A 19,819-nucleotide genomic window follows, 5' to 3' on the forward strand; every position below is an offset into this window, starting at 1 on the left:
ACCTCTCTCCTAAATGGGAGACCCCTGACACCAACTGCCACATCGTGCATCTTAAGAGCTTATTAAATGTCCCTCCTGGATTCTCTTGTGGATAGCCCAGACGTGAGATGTCTAGCTTTAAGAGACAAGGGAGTTGTCTCCTAACAATCAGAGGAATAAATATTGCTCTGTTTTTCAGGGATTTTCTAATTCAAAACTTCCTAGAAAAAAAAATTGTATCCTAAAAGATGCAAAACTATTTACGGCAAAAGGAAGTAGATAAAGAGGGAATGACGCAGAACAAAAGATATCACAGCATTTAACAAAAGAGCTAGCCAGGAAATACCTAGGAAATGGGATTTGGAATCAGCACAACCTTTTACTGGCATTAGGACACTGCTCTAAATTCCCAAGGCTTTGTTGAAACATAGAAAAAAGAATTAGAGTTCTGCCACTGTACCCGAAACACTATCAGGGAAAGAGGGACACATTATCTAACAGAATAAAAAATACGAGTAGATAAGATTCATCAAACTCTTCGGAAAAAAGTTTTAGAAATTACCCAGGTCCTGTCGAACTATGTGAACTAAGGCATAGAAAGACAAGTATCATATAATATGCCTTATATGTGCAATCTTAAAAAAAATGATACAAATGAACTAACTTACAAACTGGAAATAGATTCACAGACACAGAAAACAAACTATGGTTACCAAAGGGGAAAGGGGGGATGGATAAATTAGGAGTTTAGAATTAGCATACACAAACTGCTATATATACACAGAATAGATAAACACCAAGGTCCTACTCTACTGCACAGGGAACTATACTCAATCACTTGTAATAATCCAAAATGAAAAAGTATATATATATATATATGTGTGTAACTGAACCACTATGCTGCATCAAAAACTAACACAACATTGTAAATCAACTATATTTCAACTGAAAAAAAAAAAAGAAATTACCCAGTTCCACTTTGAGTCATGTTTCAAAAATCACATGGTCTTTTCAGTGGGGATGATCTGGCTAAATTAGACTTTCTCCCTCTGTTACCACTCCACTGTGGACTTAGAAACTGCCAGTTGGATTTGTAAATAAGGCTTAGCTTCATTACTGTAAATTGATTTGCCAGGGCTTACTGCTCCTGAGAGAAATCAGATAATTGAATTTCTAGACTTCTAAGGAAGAGGGTTTGAGGCTGGAAATTACTACATTAAAGCTTATATATGTACCAAAAGGTGTATCACAAACTACTTAGCAGAGGATTCTCTCCGGAAAATTCTAATCCTACTTCTCTAACCCAGTGCCTTATGATGGCTTCTAGGTTTAGACCAACTGAGTTAACCGTCTACACCTCTGGACACTCACAAGAAAAGCACAGAAATGACTGCAAATCTCTGTGGTAACAGAATACAAAGCTCACATTTTAACAAATAAATAATGGACAGGATAGTAACAGGAATAGTGGAATCTGTTTAAAGACACTCAAAAAACCCTAGAAAAATCTAAGATAAGTTAAGATATATGCACAATTTGAATCTATTGATCAGAGCCTTCCTCAATAACACAAGTATTAAAAGCTATTTCCGTATTGACAAAATCCCATGTCGTATAACAGAATGCGAACAAGGTTATTCTCGAACCTAGCAATTTTCTTTTATCACTGCAACTTCAATCATGGATGTAAATGAAAATTTCTGCTCACTTTGCTACTTTTCTGCTTGACTGAATTTTGTAATGAAAACGTCTGTTCCTTTCCAAGAGAGTACAGGCATCATTCAAATTTTACACACCAGGCAGAGAGTGAATGCACTTGTTTAGATGCAAAATCATTTAAATATGCATCAATACAAGTTACAGCCCACTTACAGATGCTGCACTTTAAAATTCTCTTAGGCAGTAAAGCAAAGGCATCAAATGAAGGTGCAGCCAGGCTTCAAACGTCTTCAGACTAGTTTTTTTCCGTCTAAACAGGGCCAGCCCTGCCCTTCTTCCTTGGCTCCGCTCGACCAGAAAGCAGTGGAATTCTACCAAAGCCCATTCCATTACCCAACGTCTTCCGGGTCAATGGTCCGAAGTCACATGACAACTCCATCCAGTCAACGTCTCCAGGGAGCAAATATTTTGAAGAGCAAGAATTCCAGGCACGCAGAAACTCAGCCTTTAAATCAAACTACATCTTAACTAGTTTTTCAAAGGAAGGTCCTGTTGCACAGAGCAGGCACACAAAAGTGTTTGAAAAAGGCAAATCTATCATTTTAGATTTAACATTTATAAATGAAGAAATCATGGATGATTATGGCTTTCAAATACAGAGGTAGTTCTAGGGTATCCCTCATTCCAAATAATACAGGTTCTGCCTTTCACTTAAAATTATAAACATGACTAAAATGCAGATTAAAGGAAAAATTATACTTAGAGTCCCAGTTTTTTAACATAGAAATGCTGTGATTTGGGGAAAATCCTGAGGAAAGACTTTTGATTTCTGGCTAAGACTATCTGGTTATCAGAATTGTCTAAGAAAGGTGTGATTTGCTATTTTCTGGCCCAAAGCAGACTTTCTAACAATGCAATTAGACTAATAAGCCACACGATCTACATTACGTAAGCTTAAGGTGACCCATTTAATGGTTTAATGTAGTGTCTGCTAAAGGTCACCACTATACAAGGCAGGCATGTCCGCCTTTCTCCCAGTCAAAAGAGGCGTAAGATCAGTTCCCTCTCCTGCCCTGACAGGCTTCCCACTCAGGCCTTCCATGGTAACTCGTGGTGTTTCATTTTCAATTGGTGTTCAAACTGTCCAGCTATCTCAAAGCCTTAGCTTTTAAATTTCTGTAACAGAGGAGTTGGCTATTTATATAAATCCTTAACAAATGCGTATTTCAAAGACCATCTATATAGAAGGACATCTCTTCGGGAAGACAGGACTGATGTATTGAAAAGCCAACTGCATACCAAGGAAGTACAGAAGACATCTTTGATGAGAGTTCTCACGTGCAAAGGGACATATGCCAACTGTAACAGTAAGTAATAAGTCTGGGTGTTTTCTTGCACTTCTGAGCACTCGGTAAGACCATCTTATCATTCTTAAGCCACTTAGGCAGCGGTTTCATTGGCATTCCTACATTAGGGCAGTTTTCTATGTTTTGCTGCCAGATGATCTAATTTTCGTCTTCCCAGTTATAAACCTCAGTACAAAGGAAAGATCTCCTCACAGTGCAACATGCTAATTCCAACACTGAGATCACATCTATATAAAGATATATTTGTTAGAAATTTATATTTGAAATATCTAAAAGTCTTTTTTGATGTCAAATTTTAAGAGAGGATTATGCCTGTGTATCTTCATTTAAAAAAAAATGTGAAAAATGAATACATGAATATCTCCTAGGGACTTAAGTTTGATTCACTGTATTCTTGCATGCTAGTTGTCATTAACCCACAGAGAAAGCAAAATAAAACAAAACAACAACAAAAGTCCTTGATGATGGTGACAGCCCAGCATGAGGTGTATTTTTGCATCCATAGCAGGATTTCTACATTAAACTCATTCAAATCCAATTAATTCCTTCACGTGAAATCATGAGTCCAAGAGATGTTAATAAACGCTGAAAAAAATCCTATCCCAAATGGTACAATAAACCAACAGGGAAAAATGGAATAGGTGCAACTTATGCTCGCGTGTTCCGTATTTAACCTGAGAAGTCCCAATTCACCATTTCTTGGTAAGGAAAACTGGCATATATCTTCGATAAAATGGCCATGAAAGCTAAAAGCCAATAGTGTGCACTATTTGCAGTAGCCTGAGCACTCTGACCCTGCAGGGACAAGACTAATTATCAAGACTCTGTGAGTCATATCAAGTCTGATGACCAGTAAGTACTTGGAGACTGGGACTAGTCCCTCAGGATTCATCAGGTCAGGCCTTTGGGAAACTAATGCACTGATGAGGCTTCCGAGTATGTGTATTGTGAGGAAGCCAACGACCCAGGAGGACGCCTATAAAACACCAGTAGTGAGAAGGCTGCACATAAATAAGCCAGGAGAAGAAGGGGGGGCAGCAGAGAGAAAAACAAAGGGCGGAGCATCCTAGTGGTGCGGGGAGAAGGCAGTGATCAACAGGGTGAGGGACCACTGAGAGGTTAAGGAGGACAAAGCAGTGTTCATTCAAGTGGCAGTGAGGGGATGGATGCCCGATGACAGCTGACGGGAGGGAGGTGGAGGCTGTCAAGATAAAACAGGACCGGCTGACGAGCATGTCAAGAAGCACAGCTGTGAATGGGAGGGCAGGGGTCGAAGTTAAAGCTACGGGGTTCAGTGATTGACATGAGGACCCAGGGGTCTCTGATCCACAGGGAAATCTGAGAAGCCTAAAAACTGCCGACATATGAAATGAAATGAAGGGTCTACTGACCAAAGGTCCTTCTGAAGTCAAAGATCAGATGCAATGAAGTTAAAGAATCTACTGAAGGAAATACGTGTGCAGGTACCCAGGACTCAGATGAGAATTTTGACTAAAACCTTAACATGAGAACAAAAAGTAGAAAAGGAAAAATAAGGTAATACTATTTAAATGGCAAAACACAGGATAACTTCCTGGCATACTGAACATAAGCCTACTGTATTAAATATGTTTAGAGAACACAGAATATCATAAGACTTTAACTGACAATTCATTCTAAGTTTTTGATAAACAAGAGGAAGGAGTTGCATGGCCAACTCATAGAGATCCAGCAGCCTGGAGCTGCTGAAGATAACATACAACAGAGATCTTCGGTGACAGGCGAAACTTTAAAATTTTCTTAGAAAAACAAAACAAACAAATCCACCAGGTTGTACCAGATTCCAGAGGTGTAGTTAAGACTGAAGAGGAAGGTTTAGGGGATGCCTGCTGGGTAACGTTCTTGAAAATACAGGTACCCTTAATCAATAAGTCAATAGGATGGCCCACATTTTAATGTCCTAAGAAGATTTAAACCTCTAGAAGGCGAGTAATTAACATCCACACATCAAGAACCTACTAAGCACCACATTCACCTCATCATTTAATAAAGGCATTTACAGATGACAGGAACTAATGGTTAGGAGTTAATTAATATATTATCCTAACAAGGTACAACATAAGAATCCAAATAAGTTTTTAGACTCTATTACCATTACAAATGATATTTAGAAATGGGTCTCTGTTAAAACAATCCTTTACCATTAGAATTAAAAGCTAAAGATAATGAAACTGTCATAAACTAATTTCATGGTATGTTTTATTTCTGAATATAGATGCCTCTGGTAACAATGGTGTCAATCTTTAAAATAAAACAGCCAGTTATTTTACCAGCAAAATGAGTTTATTCAGGAGTTGCAGAGGAACTGCATTTCGGGACAACTGAGTTATAGCAAAAATCACAGGCCAGCCCAGCAAATGAAGGAAAGGAATGTTACTTTATAGAGAAAAAGGAGAAAGCTGGGAGGGGCTGGTTTGAATGAAAGTACACTGGAGGGAAAGGGAGAGTTCAGGGTGGTGGCAGCTTCTCATTGGCTGAGTTGCGGAGTTTTCCATTGGCTGAGCTTGTTGTTGGGCAAAGAGAAAACCTTCCCTCCTCCTGCATGGGTAGCAAAGTAGAGATCTTCCTAATTAGAAATGTAAAGCTGCGATGAGTGGTGTGTGCGTGAGGGCTCCCACTTCAGGGACGCCTGACTCTACTTTAAATGAGGTTCTCTTTATTAATTTCCACTCTGGCTTTAAACTAGACATGTGTAGGTTAGACCCTATTTCCTAGAGATAAGAATTTAATGTTCTTTTATCCAGATCCAAAAACCCTTGGTTTCTTCCCTAATCTGAGATCCTTATGTTATTTCTTGGTTGTTGAATAAACCTGCCCTTCCTCTGTTGATCACTTCTGGCGTAAGTAAACGACATTTATTTCTGTCATCTCAGAGGTCCCTTTAGGCATGTGAAATTGCTGCTTTATGCCCTTTGCCTTCCTACTGTTTACCCTATTCCTTCTTTTAGTTTTCCTTCCTTTTACAAGATTCAACTGAACTCCTCAATTCACTCATTCAACATGCACTTATTAAGTACCTACTATGTGCCATGACATGCTTAAAGCTCTAGGAATATATTTTAGCGAACGAAACAAAAGTCCCAGTTTTCATAGTGCTTACATTTCAGATAAAAAACAATTATTTACAGATTTACAGGCATTGCAGAAAAGCTGTCGTAGTCTTCAGCACCATGTACTGGTCATTCTCAATACAGCTCTATGATTATTCTTTCCCCTCATTAGACCCTCAAATCCCCTGATTGTCAAATTTTCTCCCAACCTATTACCCTCTTAATGGGTTTGATATTTAAAATCAGAAGGTGCTGAGGTGCTCTACTGCCAGGTTACTACTACAGTTTATGGAAATATTACTCCAAAGTACGAGGAGTTTTTTCTCTAATCCAACGGTACCATCTATTAGAAGAATTGACATAATTAAAGGATTAAAACTGCATTGACTGTTCAGATTTTTTCCCAGACTGTTCAGATAGTTTTTCCCACCACATAAAAGAAACAAACGAATATACTGTTTACGCAAATAAAAAAAATGTGATTTCTACACTATTCCAAACAACATCAGGTACCAGTACTACTAACACAAACGACTGTCCCTGGAACATGTTTTCTCATTCAAGCTCTTCATTTTCTCTACATACACCTTAGACTTCATACCAGGCCTCACTCTCCTTTAAGAAACTTCTACTGAATGCTCCAGCCTTATCTCATATTCTTACAGCGACCCTTCATCTTACAGAGAAAGTGCATACCCTCTGGCCATAAAGTGGATTATTAATTACGATTGGAGATTTCAACAGATTTGTGGTTAGGAGAGAGCTTCCAGGGAAAAAGGAGTCTAGTTTTGATTATTTTGAGTTTGAGGCCCTAAACAAATACCTGTCACTAGATTAGCAGAGAAGATCAGCATGTTTCTATAGTAAAAATGATCATAACGACAAACCGCTACAACATTGAAAACAGAGAAATTCTGCCCTGAATTCTATAAAGTGGGTATAGAGGTAATTGTATATATGTGTAGTTACACAGTATACCCACGGTGAAGCAAACATCCTGTACAGCTGATACACAAGACACAAGCTCAGCTGTGAATCTGCAGTTCAGCTTTCTCCAGCTCAAAGTTAGCTAAATACAGACACCTCTAACACTAGTTTCACTTACAACTTGTAATCTCAAAGAAATTTTCTGGATTTAAAAAAATGCCCGGAAGCCTAAACTCAACTTCATCCTGCCGTAGACCTACTTGATAAATTTCTCTGTAGCAGAAAGAAGTGATAAAAATCACTCATTAGTCGTCTCTCTGCTACACACCACCATATTTCTAAACTCTGTACTTAAATAGCTATTTTCTTGATTTTTCCACTTTCGGTTCTTACTGTGAAGGTGAGTCCGCCCCGCCCCCTCACCTTTCCAGTAGTTCCATCATGTATATATCACCTGCGCTGTGACTGGCTCAGTGCTGCTCTGACCTGGGCAATGGTGCAGTCTTTCTTTTCATCTTACAACTGTTTGTATTTAATTTTTGCTTTTGCTTTTTCTAAAGTTAACAATCACCCCATTTTCACATTTGCTTCATTTTCCAGGCACTCATCGGTCCTTCTTTCCTGAACTCTGCAACAGAATTCTGTAACCACTCTAAGTACAGGCAGGTCCACCAGTAAGGAACCAGCGCTAATTTTTTCTGGAGACCTCCCTCCTGGGAGCCTCCCCGTTCTCCTCCAATCTGGACTGACTGCTCTCCAGCCTGCTGCACAGCTGTTGCCTTGGGACGTCCCTTCACCATCAGGTTTCAAAGCTAAAGCCTGAGACTCCTTGATAGGAGGGGAGAAAAAAAAAAAAAAAAAAAAGGACTCCTGGGACACACCACATCACCAGCAAGAACTGAAATTTATCAAGGGATCTGGAAGAGAGGGAAAGTGTAATGAAGTGACTCCTGTGATAAAAAAGAAAGATAACAGAATTTATCCTTAGACTCTACAGCAAAACAAACTGAGAGCGCTGGCTGTGCCAAGTACTAAAATTCAAACATTTCATAACATCCTTTGATACTGAAGTTGAAATACATCTAGCCTTCATATCTGCTGTCATCTTCATGTCATTTCTGACATTCATGATGCTTTTACTGTGCATACTTTTTTGCCTCAGGGCTTTTTGGTCAATTCTTTCATGACCTACAAATATCAAATTACTTTTATATTTACATTGTATATCTATAGTTTATATTAAAATACCTGAGAAAAATTGTTTCCCCAAATTTCTCTTCAATATGTTTGATTTAATTAGCTCTTCTCATAATAAATACACTTATACATTAATGGGCACTATTTGGAGATACTACAAAGATATGCTGTACCTAAATCACAATATAAAGCTAAAATTCTTTAAGCCCACAAAAAAGCATTTCTCATCTCTTTTCCTAAGAAAGAAGTACATCAAAAATTTCCTGTCATTGGTGATGGCATTAAGTCTATGTCTAATATATTTTACATATCATTTACATAACTTTTAAAATGTAGTTTACTAAGTAAAATATAATGAATACTAGGGTTTTGTGGTAAGAGTCTAATTTAATTCATTGAATTCCATTTTTTTTTTATGTTGGGTTTAAGCCACTTTCCTGTCCTAAGAACCATAATAATGGTTGTCTGTATCACTCTAAAGTTTTTCTTACATTTCATATTCTTTATCTAGTTACAATTATTCATGTGGCATAAAACATCTTGCCCTAAATCCAGAAAAGTCTGGTATAGCTGTCATTCACAAGTTGTATTTTCTACCATAGCCCTTTGGAAAGTTATTTACTGGCTAGAACAGTAAACAAAAATCAAGAAAACGTCTCAAGTGTGTTATTTGTTTTAGGAAATAATATGATGAGAATTGAGCTCTAAACACATAGGAAAAAATCAATTTCCTTCCTCCGTTGGAGGTAGGAAGTGATGGCAAGCAATACATCATCTAAAAAAGAAGTTACCAGAGTAAAAAGAGAACTCTGATGAAAGTCAATTTATTTCTTGATTCCCTACCATAATCATGTTTAATCATTCACATCAGAAAACAGGAAATTCCACGACAAAAGACATAGCTTGAGATTAGGTGGAAACACTGTGGTTCTTTGTATTAAATTTAGGTTAAACAGCAAGCTAATGACTTCCAAGACTGAATTATGCAGAGGTAACCAGGAAGCAGCTGTTTACTGGCTGGCCCAGAAAAGTAAATGTTTCAAGACCAGCAGATCTGATATGACAGCACCAACTCCAAATACAGAGAGTGAAATTAAAACTCCAAACAAAATACGTTCACTATGTAGCTGATGTGTTATTAAATCTAAAGGCAATTTTGCCCTTTATTTAAAAAAAAAAATTAAGTAGGTGAAAATGTGACCATGTGAAATTTTAAGTTACACATGACTTTTTTTTTTTTTGGATGCCAGCATTTGTCTGTCTGTCTGTCTGTCTCTAAATATGGAAACTATCTAAAAGCAATATAAAAAATAAACACAGACTAGGCTTTTCATGAGTTTATCTGCTCTTTATGAAAGCAAACAGTAAATAATAGGGGTCATAACTAACTTATTTGGAGAATCCATAATAATCTCAATTAAAAAAAATTTTCATATCCCAGGATCTCTTGGAGAGAGCCCTAATACATACATACAACTCAAACAGTGCCAGTATTTTATACAAATGGCACCCAGAGCAGCAGGTGATTCCCAAGTTTCTATTCATCTTTTGATGATTGAATTACTAGCTTAAAAAATGTTTCCTACTCTCAAAAATTCTAACCTCAGTTGCCAAAAGACAAAAGTTAAGTCACCATGTGGATACACAAAAGGAAGAGGTACATACTTGAAGCCAACCTGAAAATAAGTATTTAGATATAAATTTAAATGAAAAAATTATAACAATAGTATCTATTATAAATAAATGACAATACTGATGCTTTTTAAAAACTGCCACTCTTATCAGAACCAATGACCTCTTACGTTTGAAAATGGTGCATAGCGTTTAAGGCTACCTTCAGGACTTTGCTCATCTTTGTCTAAATACCCAAAATGTATCTCCATTCTTGCCCCCTCATCCTTGAAATCTTGGCTCAATGCTACTTCTTGCCAAGTATTCTTAAAGTCCTTAGCTAGATCCCTCTACTCCTAGATTACAAATTCTAAAAAAGAGACCACATTTCACCTATCTCCAGGGTCAAGCACATGCAGGTAGTCAATAAAAATTCAAACAACAAATATATAAATTATAACTCTTACTAGTCATTTTTCTTAGGATTTACTTCTCTATGAATAGTCAACTGACGGTTTCTCAAGTTGGAAATTTAGAGAAAAAATTATTTAAAAGTTCCTTTATTATTAACAAATAATAGAAATTATGAATGCTTTTTAACTCATCAGTAAGTAATATTAGAGCTGAATGTAGAGGAATTCGTATACTTGTTTGTTTGTTTGTTTATTAGGGAGGCACTGGGGATTGAACCCAGGAGCTCATGTCCACTAAGCAGGCACTCTACCACTGAGCTACACCCTCCCCTTGTATACTTACTTTAAACTCAGGATCTCCATGTTTAAATATATACAAGTCAACGGCACATCTATTTTATGAAAGCAACTGTAAGATTTGTAAAGCCTTTCAGGTAATAATTGTTTGCAAAAAAGTCAAACAAATGCAAATACATCTACCACGATGTTAACCACAGCATCATTAACAACCACCCCAACAAAACAAATGAAGCAACCTAACTGCCAAAAATAAAGAATAAATACATTTTAGTGTCTGAGGTAATGCTAGATTAAAAAATGAGCTTTCAAAGAAAATTTGATTTCATAAATCATGTGTCATAAAAATGTCAGGTGTAAAAAGGCAGGTCACAAAGTAGAAAACACAGGAGTATACACTGTTAAAAATACTAAGTAAAACATATATGCAAAAAAATGCAGACAAAATAGGCTGAAAGGATGTCAAACGGTCTCGGCTATTATTTCCTGGTAGCGGTCACATTTTCTAAACTTTGTAAAATGAACATGTATTACTTTTAAAGTCAGAGAATTTCAAGTACACAATTGCAGTTCTTAGCTCGTATTAACCAAGATGCCTATTAATTTCACTAAACACCATGCATCACTGAGACGCACTGGGACAAGAGCAGGGCAAATAAAGTGACGCTTCCTCTTCTGGCCTATCACCTAGAACCCCCGGATGCACTGTGTGTTGAGGACACTGCTGACAACAGACCACACCCATAGTGTATAGTAGCAAAATTTCGGAAGTTGTTTTTTAATTCCTAATGACTCATATTATGTAATGACTCCAAATATATCTCCAGTGGAAAAAAGACAAAATCAAAGATTTCACCTAAATAAGTCACTAATGCTATCATAGCTCTTAACCCGGATAGAACGTGAAGCTGTTAAAATAATAACAATGTCCCAGAATAATGACATAATAACAAGTACAGTGATTAAGATGAGAAGATGAAACTAAAGTGGAATTAGAGCTAACAAGAACCACTAAATTTTTCTTTCCAATTTTTATTTTTTTTAAATCGGTCTTTTAACTCATTTCCCTTCATAAGTTTTATTTATTTTATTTTTTATTTTTTAATTTATCAACATACACAGTTACAATGTGTCGATTTCTGGTGTTCAGAATAATGTTTCAGTCATGCATATATATACATATATTTGTTTTCATATTCTTTTTCATTATAGGTTATTACAAGATATTGAAATTTTAGAAAGCAAATGAAGCTGGAGCCAACAAAGCTGGGACCAATGTGGATCACTGGTCTTGGCAGATGGTCAAATTGGAAGGAAATCATTTTTACAGGTTTTCCTGCTCAACCAAATGGGAGGGGGCTTCACTTTCTAAGTCCTCCCCCACCCCAAAGGAATCTACAGGATAAATGTGATTTCTTCCCATTCAATAACACACCCCAAAACAAATGTGGTTCCCAGATGCAATTTTTTGAGAAAAAATTTTAAGCAAGACAAGGATTTTTCTGAAGAACTACTGATGATTAATGCTGCCTAAGCTTGGCTGAAGGTAAGAAGGGAGATTACTTTTCTTCTGGCAGCATCATATTTCTAAAATATATTTTCCCAGAAGAAGTTATTCCTACTGTATAAACCTCATAAAACATAACTACCAATAGATAAAACAAATTAAGAATCATCCTGTGTGTCCTTTTAAGCCTTTTGATTTTTTTTTCAACCATCACTAACCGAAGGTAGATACAAAATTTTATGTGCTGATTTCATAGTTTAGCTTTTTCTGAAGAAAAAAACTACTCATTTATTATAGAAATTTTAAAAAGGCCTAAATAAAATAAAAATCGCCTGTAATTCCACTGTTTGAAGATTAACACTGGTGAGATTTTTTTTCCATGCATTTTTTTTTCCATAGTGGAGAACCAGACTCTACTTACTGATTTTGGAGTATGACTAATATTCAAAGGTGGAAGACCACATAAAAAGGAGTCTGATGTCCCTCCAAAGTGGGCGATTAGCCTTCCCTGATAAAGAAATGCCCAGAGATTCTGGTCCTTCCTTACGAGAGGACAACATAGGCAATGCTTAAAAACAGAGAACATTCGAGAATCTGTCTCCATCTCATGTGCAGAGGCCAGACTCATCAAGCATCATTCCCATGGTGTTTATACATCTCCCAGGACTTCATAAGGGGTGGGATCTACAGAGCTCAGAGGTCCCAGGACTGGAGGAGCCGGAGGCACTGGCTAGCTATCGTAGTGGATTACCGTGCTGAGATCTGGGCGTTCAAAGAGCTTTACAGTCCACAATAAAAATGTTCTACCATCCCCACCCCATCCTGAAAATTAGGTAAAGTCTTAAGTAGCAACCTTGAATTCTGCAGTATGCTGTGTCTCAAGAGAACAGCGTATAGCACAAATCCAAAAAACTATCCTGGTGCAGTATCTTTTCAAGTATCCAAATGCCTGCTTTTCACGCTAAAGATTAAGATAGCTTTAGAGAATTCACACAAAAGCAGTCACCTAGAAAACAAAGTTTGCTTGTCCTAAAGTTTCATTAAAACGATAAAATGCAAAATGGAAATGAATTAAATAACTTCAATTTCTCATCTGACCATATCTGAATAGCTTTCACGTCATTCCTATTTGTATGTTTGGAAAGTCTCGAATGTGAAATGAAACAAAATGACACTGAAGGTAGTAATTCTTTAATTTCTAATTCTTTTGAATTAAGCTGTTAACCGTACTTTGCCCCATAAGTCAATGACAACTTTCCCGATGCAATGCTACCTGCCTCTACTGGACAGAGGCAAATGCAGAAGAGCATGAATTTCAATAGTGGATCTATTACACCATAAAGAGTAGCCATTCAAATGGAAAGGAGTTGAATGCTTTGCAAAGAAAACATTCTCCTTGAGTCATAATGATATGCTTGAATCCTGCAAGAGATAATTAATAAAATGTTCAAATGACTAAGGGCAGATCTTACCCTCTGGTGCCAGAGGCAAAACTAAAGGCAAAGAGTGAAATGAGAAAGCCAGTTCACTCCCAAGGGAAATCATCCACTCCATGGGAGGAGAGTGGCAATGCCTAATACACTTTCTACATCTAGACAAAGAATGCAAGACACTGCAAGTGTGCCCAAGGCAAATACATGGTTTAGAGAAAAATAACCCAATCAGCACTGGATCCTGCATCTGATAAAAAAAAGTCAAGGAGACTGCATGCAGAACATAACAGGCATTTTTCTCTCTGCCAGCTTTGTTCTGAATTTCAATATGCTTAATGTTTAAGACAATCTTATTCTGTTTTCTAGGTAGCAGCTTTCTGAGAATTAACTTCAGTAAAATAATTTCTTTTGTCTAAAGCATTTATTTAGATACACGCAGAAACTTTAGAGGGTACTTATGGTGATACTAAACAGTAATTCTTTGTTCCTGCAGCAAGTAATATACAAGAACGTTACCTATTGTTACCATAAAGTGGAAAACATTGTCACGTGGAGATTTATCCTGGAACCACGGAGGTTCCAGTGACATGGCTGTGTCCTTTATGAGACATCCACTGTGAGATTTTTTTTTTTCAAAGTGTTACATATTGCCTCCAATTCACAGCCTGTCCTCTATGATTTGATTCTGTAAATCAGGTGTTTACTGGCTCTAATATAATTTTTGGCTAATACTGTGAGGAACACTGGATTGAGAACGGAAAGATCTTAGGCTTTGGTCCTGATTCTACCAGTCAATAGCTGTGTGAGTTAGAAATCCAGTCTTGCTGACTCTCAGTATTTATGCCTGTGAAGTGAGACTAATAAAACCAACACTGCCTGCCTCACAGAGGAAAGATTTCAATGGGCGCCCTGTGTAATTATAAAGAGCTTGGTATCACTATGTACAACAGACCTAAAAATCTAGGGGAAAAAAGAGGGAAGGGAGGAAAGAAGAAAGGACCAATAGGGAAAGGAGGACAATGGGAAAAACAATGTTAAAGTTATCGGGACCACGCAGTATTAATGGAATTAAAAAATACATAAATTATACACCTTTTTCCCATTCCTTTTCCTGAAAATAAGACACAATGTGCATATTCAGTGGGGTTATTATATTATACATTACCTCTTGTAATACTTTTAGTTAGAGACTTTTGGAAGATTTGCCACTAGCAAGGGAACAAGCAGTACCCACATTCCTTAATTCTAAACTAAGCTCCAAAACAAAGTAGGAGACATTTTATGATTTACTTGTCATATTAGGGTCTGAATTTTAGTCCAATGGAAAAATAGCAAGGATTCGTAACATAGAAAAATATGATAAAAAAACTCATACAGGCCAGGTACCTACTGGAAATATCTAATGATTACCTAGTCCCCCTTAGCAGTCAAGAAGAGGCAGTGTCAACGTGCTAATTTCATACCAGATACTATACCAGACCTGGGAAACTGGCTAAACACATCACAAGTGACCTGTCTTCTGCAATTATGCAATCTGTTCAAAATAAGAAATACTGGTGAGGATGTGGAGAAAAGGGAACTTCTACACTATTGAGGAGGATGTAAATTGGTGCAGCCACTGTGGAAAACAGTACGGAGGTTTCTCAAAAAAATAAAAACAGAACTACCATATGACCCAGCAATTCCACTCCTGGATATATATGCAAAAAAACCCCCAAAACACTAATTTGAAAAATACATGCATCCCATTGTTCACATCAAGCATTATTTATAACTGCCAAGACGTGGAAGCCACCTAAGTGTCCATCAACAGATGAATGATAAAGAAGATAAAGAAGATGTGGTATATATATACATACACATAATGGAATACTACTCGGCCATAAAAAAGAATGAAATTTTACCATTTGCAGCAACATGGATGGACTTGGGAGGGCATTGTGCTAAGTGAAATAAGTCAGACAGAGAAAGACAAATACTGTACACCCCCTTTATACATGGTATCTAAAAAAATACAAGAAACTAGTGAATATAAAAAGAACAAAGCTGACTCACATACATAGAGAACAAACTAGTGGTTACCAGTGGGGTGGAGAGGGGCAACGTAGGGCTCCAGGAGTAGGAGGTACAAACTACTGGGTGTAAGACAGGCTACAAGGATGTAATGTAAAACATGAGGAATATAGCCAATATTTTGTAATGACTGTAAATGGAATGTACCCTTTAAAAATTGTACTGAAAATGATGAAAAAGAAATCCAACACACACTGATGCCAAAGCCTTAGCAGGAATCAGCTCCTTTCTATTCTTTTGCAGAGCGTTTCAGGGAAAGAATTATTTTCTCAGCTTCTCCATTTCCTCCGTCCATCTTCACCCTGCACATCAGAGCTCTGGAAATAACCTGTCACCGCAGTGATACATTCTGAAATGGCCCTCTCTCCACAGTGGTTAACAAAATAGGATGAGGACAGGTCATTAACATTGCTATCAAACAGATGTTTGCTAGATAAGATTAATTATCAAAAACCAAATTACTTAGGATGGCATTTCCCCAAATGGCACACAATTCAGTTTATGACGACAAAAAACATATATTTGATAGCAATCATAGCATTATCATAAAGTCTCCTGACTTTATATTTAGATCAAAACACATCCTATATATCTTGTGTTCCTTTTCAGTGTGTTTTCCCTTGGAGTTTCAATTCATTCCTGCCGTAGGAACAGAGCTTTTCAGAGTTGGGGAGGTGTGTGCAGAGGAGGGGCAGGGAAAGTGGCTGGTCGTGGGTATACAGTTGATTTGGGATCAAAGGAAATTTGCCACAATTAGTGGCACAATGATAGTGAATGTGGATTCCACCTTTTAGTTAACTCTAATAATTCTGAATAGAATTATGAAGCAGGAAGATCTAAGCAAAATGGTATGAGTTTACTTCTTACACACAACTACAGCTGTCAGTGTCAGATCAGGGGTCCTCATCCAGAGACCTAGAACCTGTTCCCAGGGAGCTTACATCCTAAAGAAAATGTATCTGAAACATTTCATAGAATGGGTAAGTGACAACGAAAAGAAACAAACTATTAACAAGACGTGGCCCACCTAATAACCGGTTCCTGATCTACTTCCTAACTTACCCTGGATTAAATGGTCTGTAGGTTTAATGACTAAATTAGACTGAAACACACAGTTCCTGAAGACAGCTGACCTCTATATTTTCTCAACACTGGAGTTCTGTCCCTTGTATTTAAACATCACTTATTTTCATCTTATTGAAACCTCATTTCTTGACTAGTCAGGCAGAAATGGGTTAGAAGCCTTATGAAATATTTAGGAACAAGGAATAAGGAGAAACAAGGAAACTCTTGAATTGCCAAGTGTTTAAGAATCTGATTTTCCCATTTTCTTTATCGTAAATCCACCAGAAGAAACTTCCATATTCGAATGCTTGGTGTTTTCTATTCATATTTCAAATTTTGTGCGTGCATGAACAGTAATCAGTACGCTCTTAGGACATTCATGTTTGAACAAAGTATTAAATAGACCTCCAGAATCTTGGTCATCCGGACTTTCTAAGTTTGCTGTTGGTACTTTTTTTTAGAAAAAAACCTTTTTTAGTCTTTACAAATTGGAATGTATATCAATATTTGTCTACATCCTCTGCAGATAAACCTCTATGTCCTTATATACAGCCATCCTACTGATAAATAAACTTCTGGGAAATGTGTAGGTGCTAGCCATCAGATCAAAGATCGCTGATTTCCCCAATACTGGTTACCTAAAAAAGTCAACTAGGAAGAGACTAAGAACTGAGTCAGATTAAATACGGAGTATGACAGTGTTTCCAGAGGAAAAACATATGATACGAAGTAAAACAACTCAATTTTATAAATAACGAGTTAAAGTGAAATTTGAGGTCGGTGAGAGAAACAGGCATTTAAACCTTAGTGATCAAACTTTCCTCTAGTTTGATGTAATCAGAAAAACCCCAAAACCAAAAACAAAAAATCCCAGCTCTCATTCTTCAATCATCACCAAACAGGAGGAGTGGTCAGTTGTTGCAGGAAAGAGATTTTTAAGAAATTAGCAACAAGCACATTAGGGTGTCTTGTCTAGGATGTCTATGTGAGGAAACACACAAGGCCCTAAATCTATTAAATCTAGATAATTAGTGTACATGAGAATCACGTCCAGAATTTGGCAAAATTTGGATTCCTGGACCCCACCAATAGGCCTTTTCATTTAGCAGTTGCGGAATCGGTCCACAGGTTTGTAATTATAATAAACACATGGGATAAATTCATTCTGAGGCGGAAAGCTCATAAATACTGCTCCTTCATTGTCCAACACACAGCGGCACTATGCTGAAGGAAGAGCCTGCATATCTGAACTCATGAGAGCATCCTTCTTTCTCATCCCCAAAGCCCATGGCCAGTCAACACCAGCTCCACGGCCGGCCGGCTCACCGAGGCAGCGGTAGGGAATCACAATGTGGGCGTGGGTCTTGCACTGCTTCCGGCCCCTCTTGCACCAGTTCTGGATGGTCACTGGTTGGTTGGCTTCCACCACATTGGTGATCTGCAGTTCAGGGTAGACCTGGGAAAACACACAAAAAGGGTAAATTGTTACCTGAGGCGGAGGTTGGCACACATAAGCATCTGGTCAACCCTGCTATCCTCCTAAGTAAGGTATTGCTAACCCCTGAGATTTTAGCCTGCTCTCGGTGTGGTCAAGCTAAGGGAATTTAGGATAAAGAAAAAGATCAAGAACCTAACCAACCCGTTCAAAACAGTAAGCAATGCAACTTTGATTTGATTTTACTACACCCATTCAGGCTATTTTTTTTTTAATTGAAGTATAGTTGATTTACAATGTTGTGCTAATTTCTGGTATACAGTATAGTGATTCAGTTACATATGCATATATATTCTTTTTCATTACAGATTATTACAAGGTATTGAATATAGGTCCCTGTGCTATACAGTAGGACCTTGTTGTTAATCTCACCCATTCAGGCTTAAAATATTATTTTTCCAAGGGAGATAAAATAGAAAAGAAGGAGGGGGCCCTCTTACAAGCATGGGGTTATTTTCAATGCAAAGTAAACTGGTGTGAGGATGATATTCTGCAATGCCCTGAATAGATGTTACAGTAGTAATCTGGTAATATTACCATTACTTATATTCACAACCCACCCTTGTCTTCTCAATTAAGCAAACATTTCAAGTACAGGATATGACACAGAGCAAGCTTTTATATAAAAATGCTTCTCTTTATTTGAAGTAATTTACGTAAGAATAATTTATCAAAAAGTTATGATAGGTGTCATTTAGATAAAGAATTGCATTTCCTAATCTCTTTCCTTCATAACTAACTATAGCCCTTTGCTTTGATTATTGTTCTCAATAAATCATGGTGTTTACTGAGCACTTGGAATGAAGTGTGAAACTTGATGAACCAAAATGTATCTGTGAAAATATCAAATCACTCCTATTTATTAATAATAATGAGCAGAGATTTGAAAGAAAAATAGAAACATAAAAATTTAATTCTAAAATGGGCTTTTCCTTGCATGAATCATACATTTTGTCAGGGTTGCTGTTTTGTCAGATAAATACAATGAAGAGAGAAAAGCATAAGAGAACTGAGGGTGTAAGCAAGGGAATGGTTATAACGATGGGCCATGAAATCTAAGGTGGGGATATGGGGGTGGGAGACACAGTTAAAAGGCTGTAGTACCAATAAATCCTGGTGTGTGCTACAGAATTTTGATATTAAGGTACCAAAGACAATGGAGTGGTTAGAAGCAGTACTGAAGAGAGTCAGAAAGTTGAAATTAATATTTTTGGAGCAGTTACAGTTATTGGTAATTGCAAGGAGTATAATATGAGTATCATAAGGAATGACTGAAGAAGAATGATGAAGGCAAGACCACTTGGAGGAATGAAAATCAAAGAACAGAGAAACTAGAGTCTTGTAAGGATCATTGAAGTTGATATTAAAATTACTTAAGAATTATGAAATTATTTACAGTAGCCAAGCCATGGACGCAACCTAAATGTCCACCGACAGATAAATGGATAAATAAGATGTGATACATATACACAGTGGAACATATTACTCAGCCATAAAAAAGAATGAAATCTTGTCACATGGATGGACCCAAAGAGTATCATACTAAGTGAAGTAAGTCAGACAGAGAAAGACAAATATATGATATCATTTATACGTGGAATCTTAAAAAAAATGATACAAATGAATTTATTTACAAACTGGAAACAGACTCTCAGACATAGAAAACAAACTATGGTTACCAAAGGGGAAAGAGGTGGTGGGGAGGGA

General features: G+C 37.1%; 1 protein-coding gene across 6 annotated transcripts in view; it reads right to left on the reverse strand.

Moving 5' to 3' along the window:
- Nucleotides 1–19,819, reverse strand: part of APP (amyloid beta precursor protein) — a 259,277-nt gene that overhangs the window by 167,282 nt on the left and 72,176 nt on the right. For all 6 annotated transcript variants that reach the window (XM_031458271.2, XM_031458279.2, XM_031458292.2 and 3 more), the window contains exon 3: nucleotides 17,944–18,073. In XM_031458271.2, the coding sequence (XP_031314131.1) occupies nucleotides 17,944–18,073 (130 nt within the window). The remainder of the gene's footprint in view (nucleotides 1–17,943; nucleotides 18,074–19,819) is intronic.

The sequence above is a fragment of the Camelus dromedarius genome, chromosome 2, assembly GCF_036321535.1.
Source record: "Camelus dromedarius isolate mCamDro1 chromosome 2, mCamDro1.pat, whole genome shotgun sequence".
Classification (NCBI taxonomy): Eukaryota; Metazoa; Chordata; class Mammalia; order Artiodactyla; family Camelidae; genus Camelus; species Camelus dromedarius.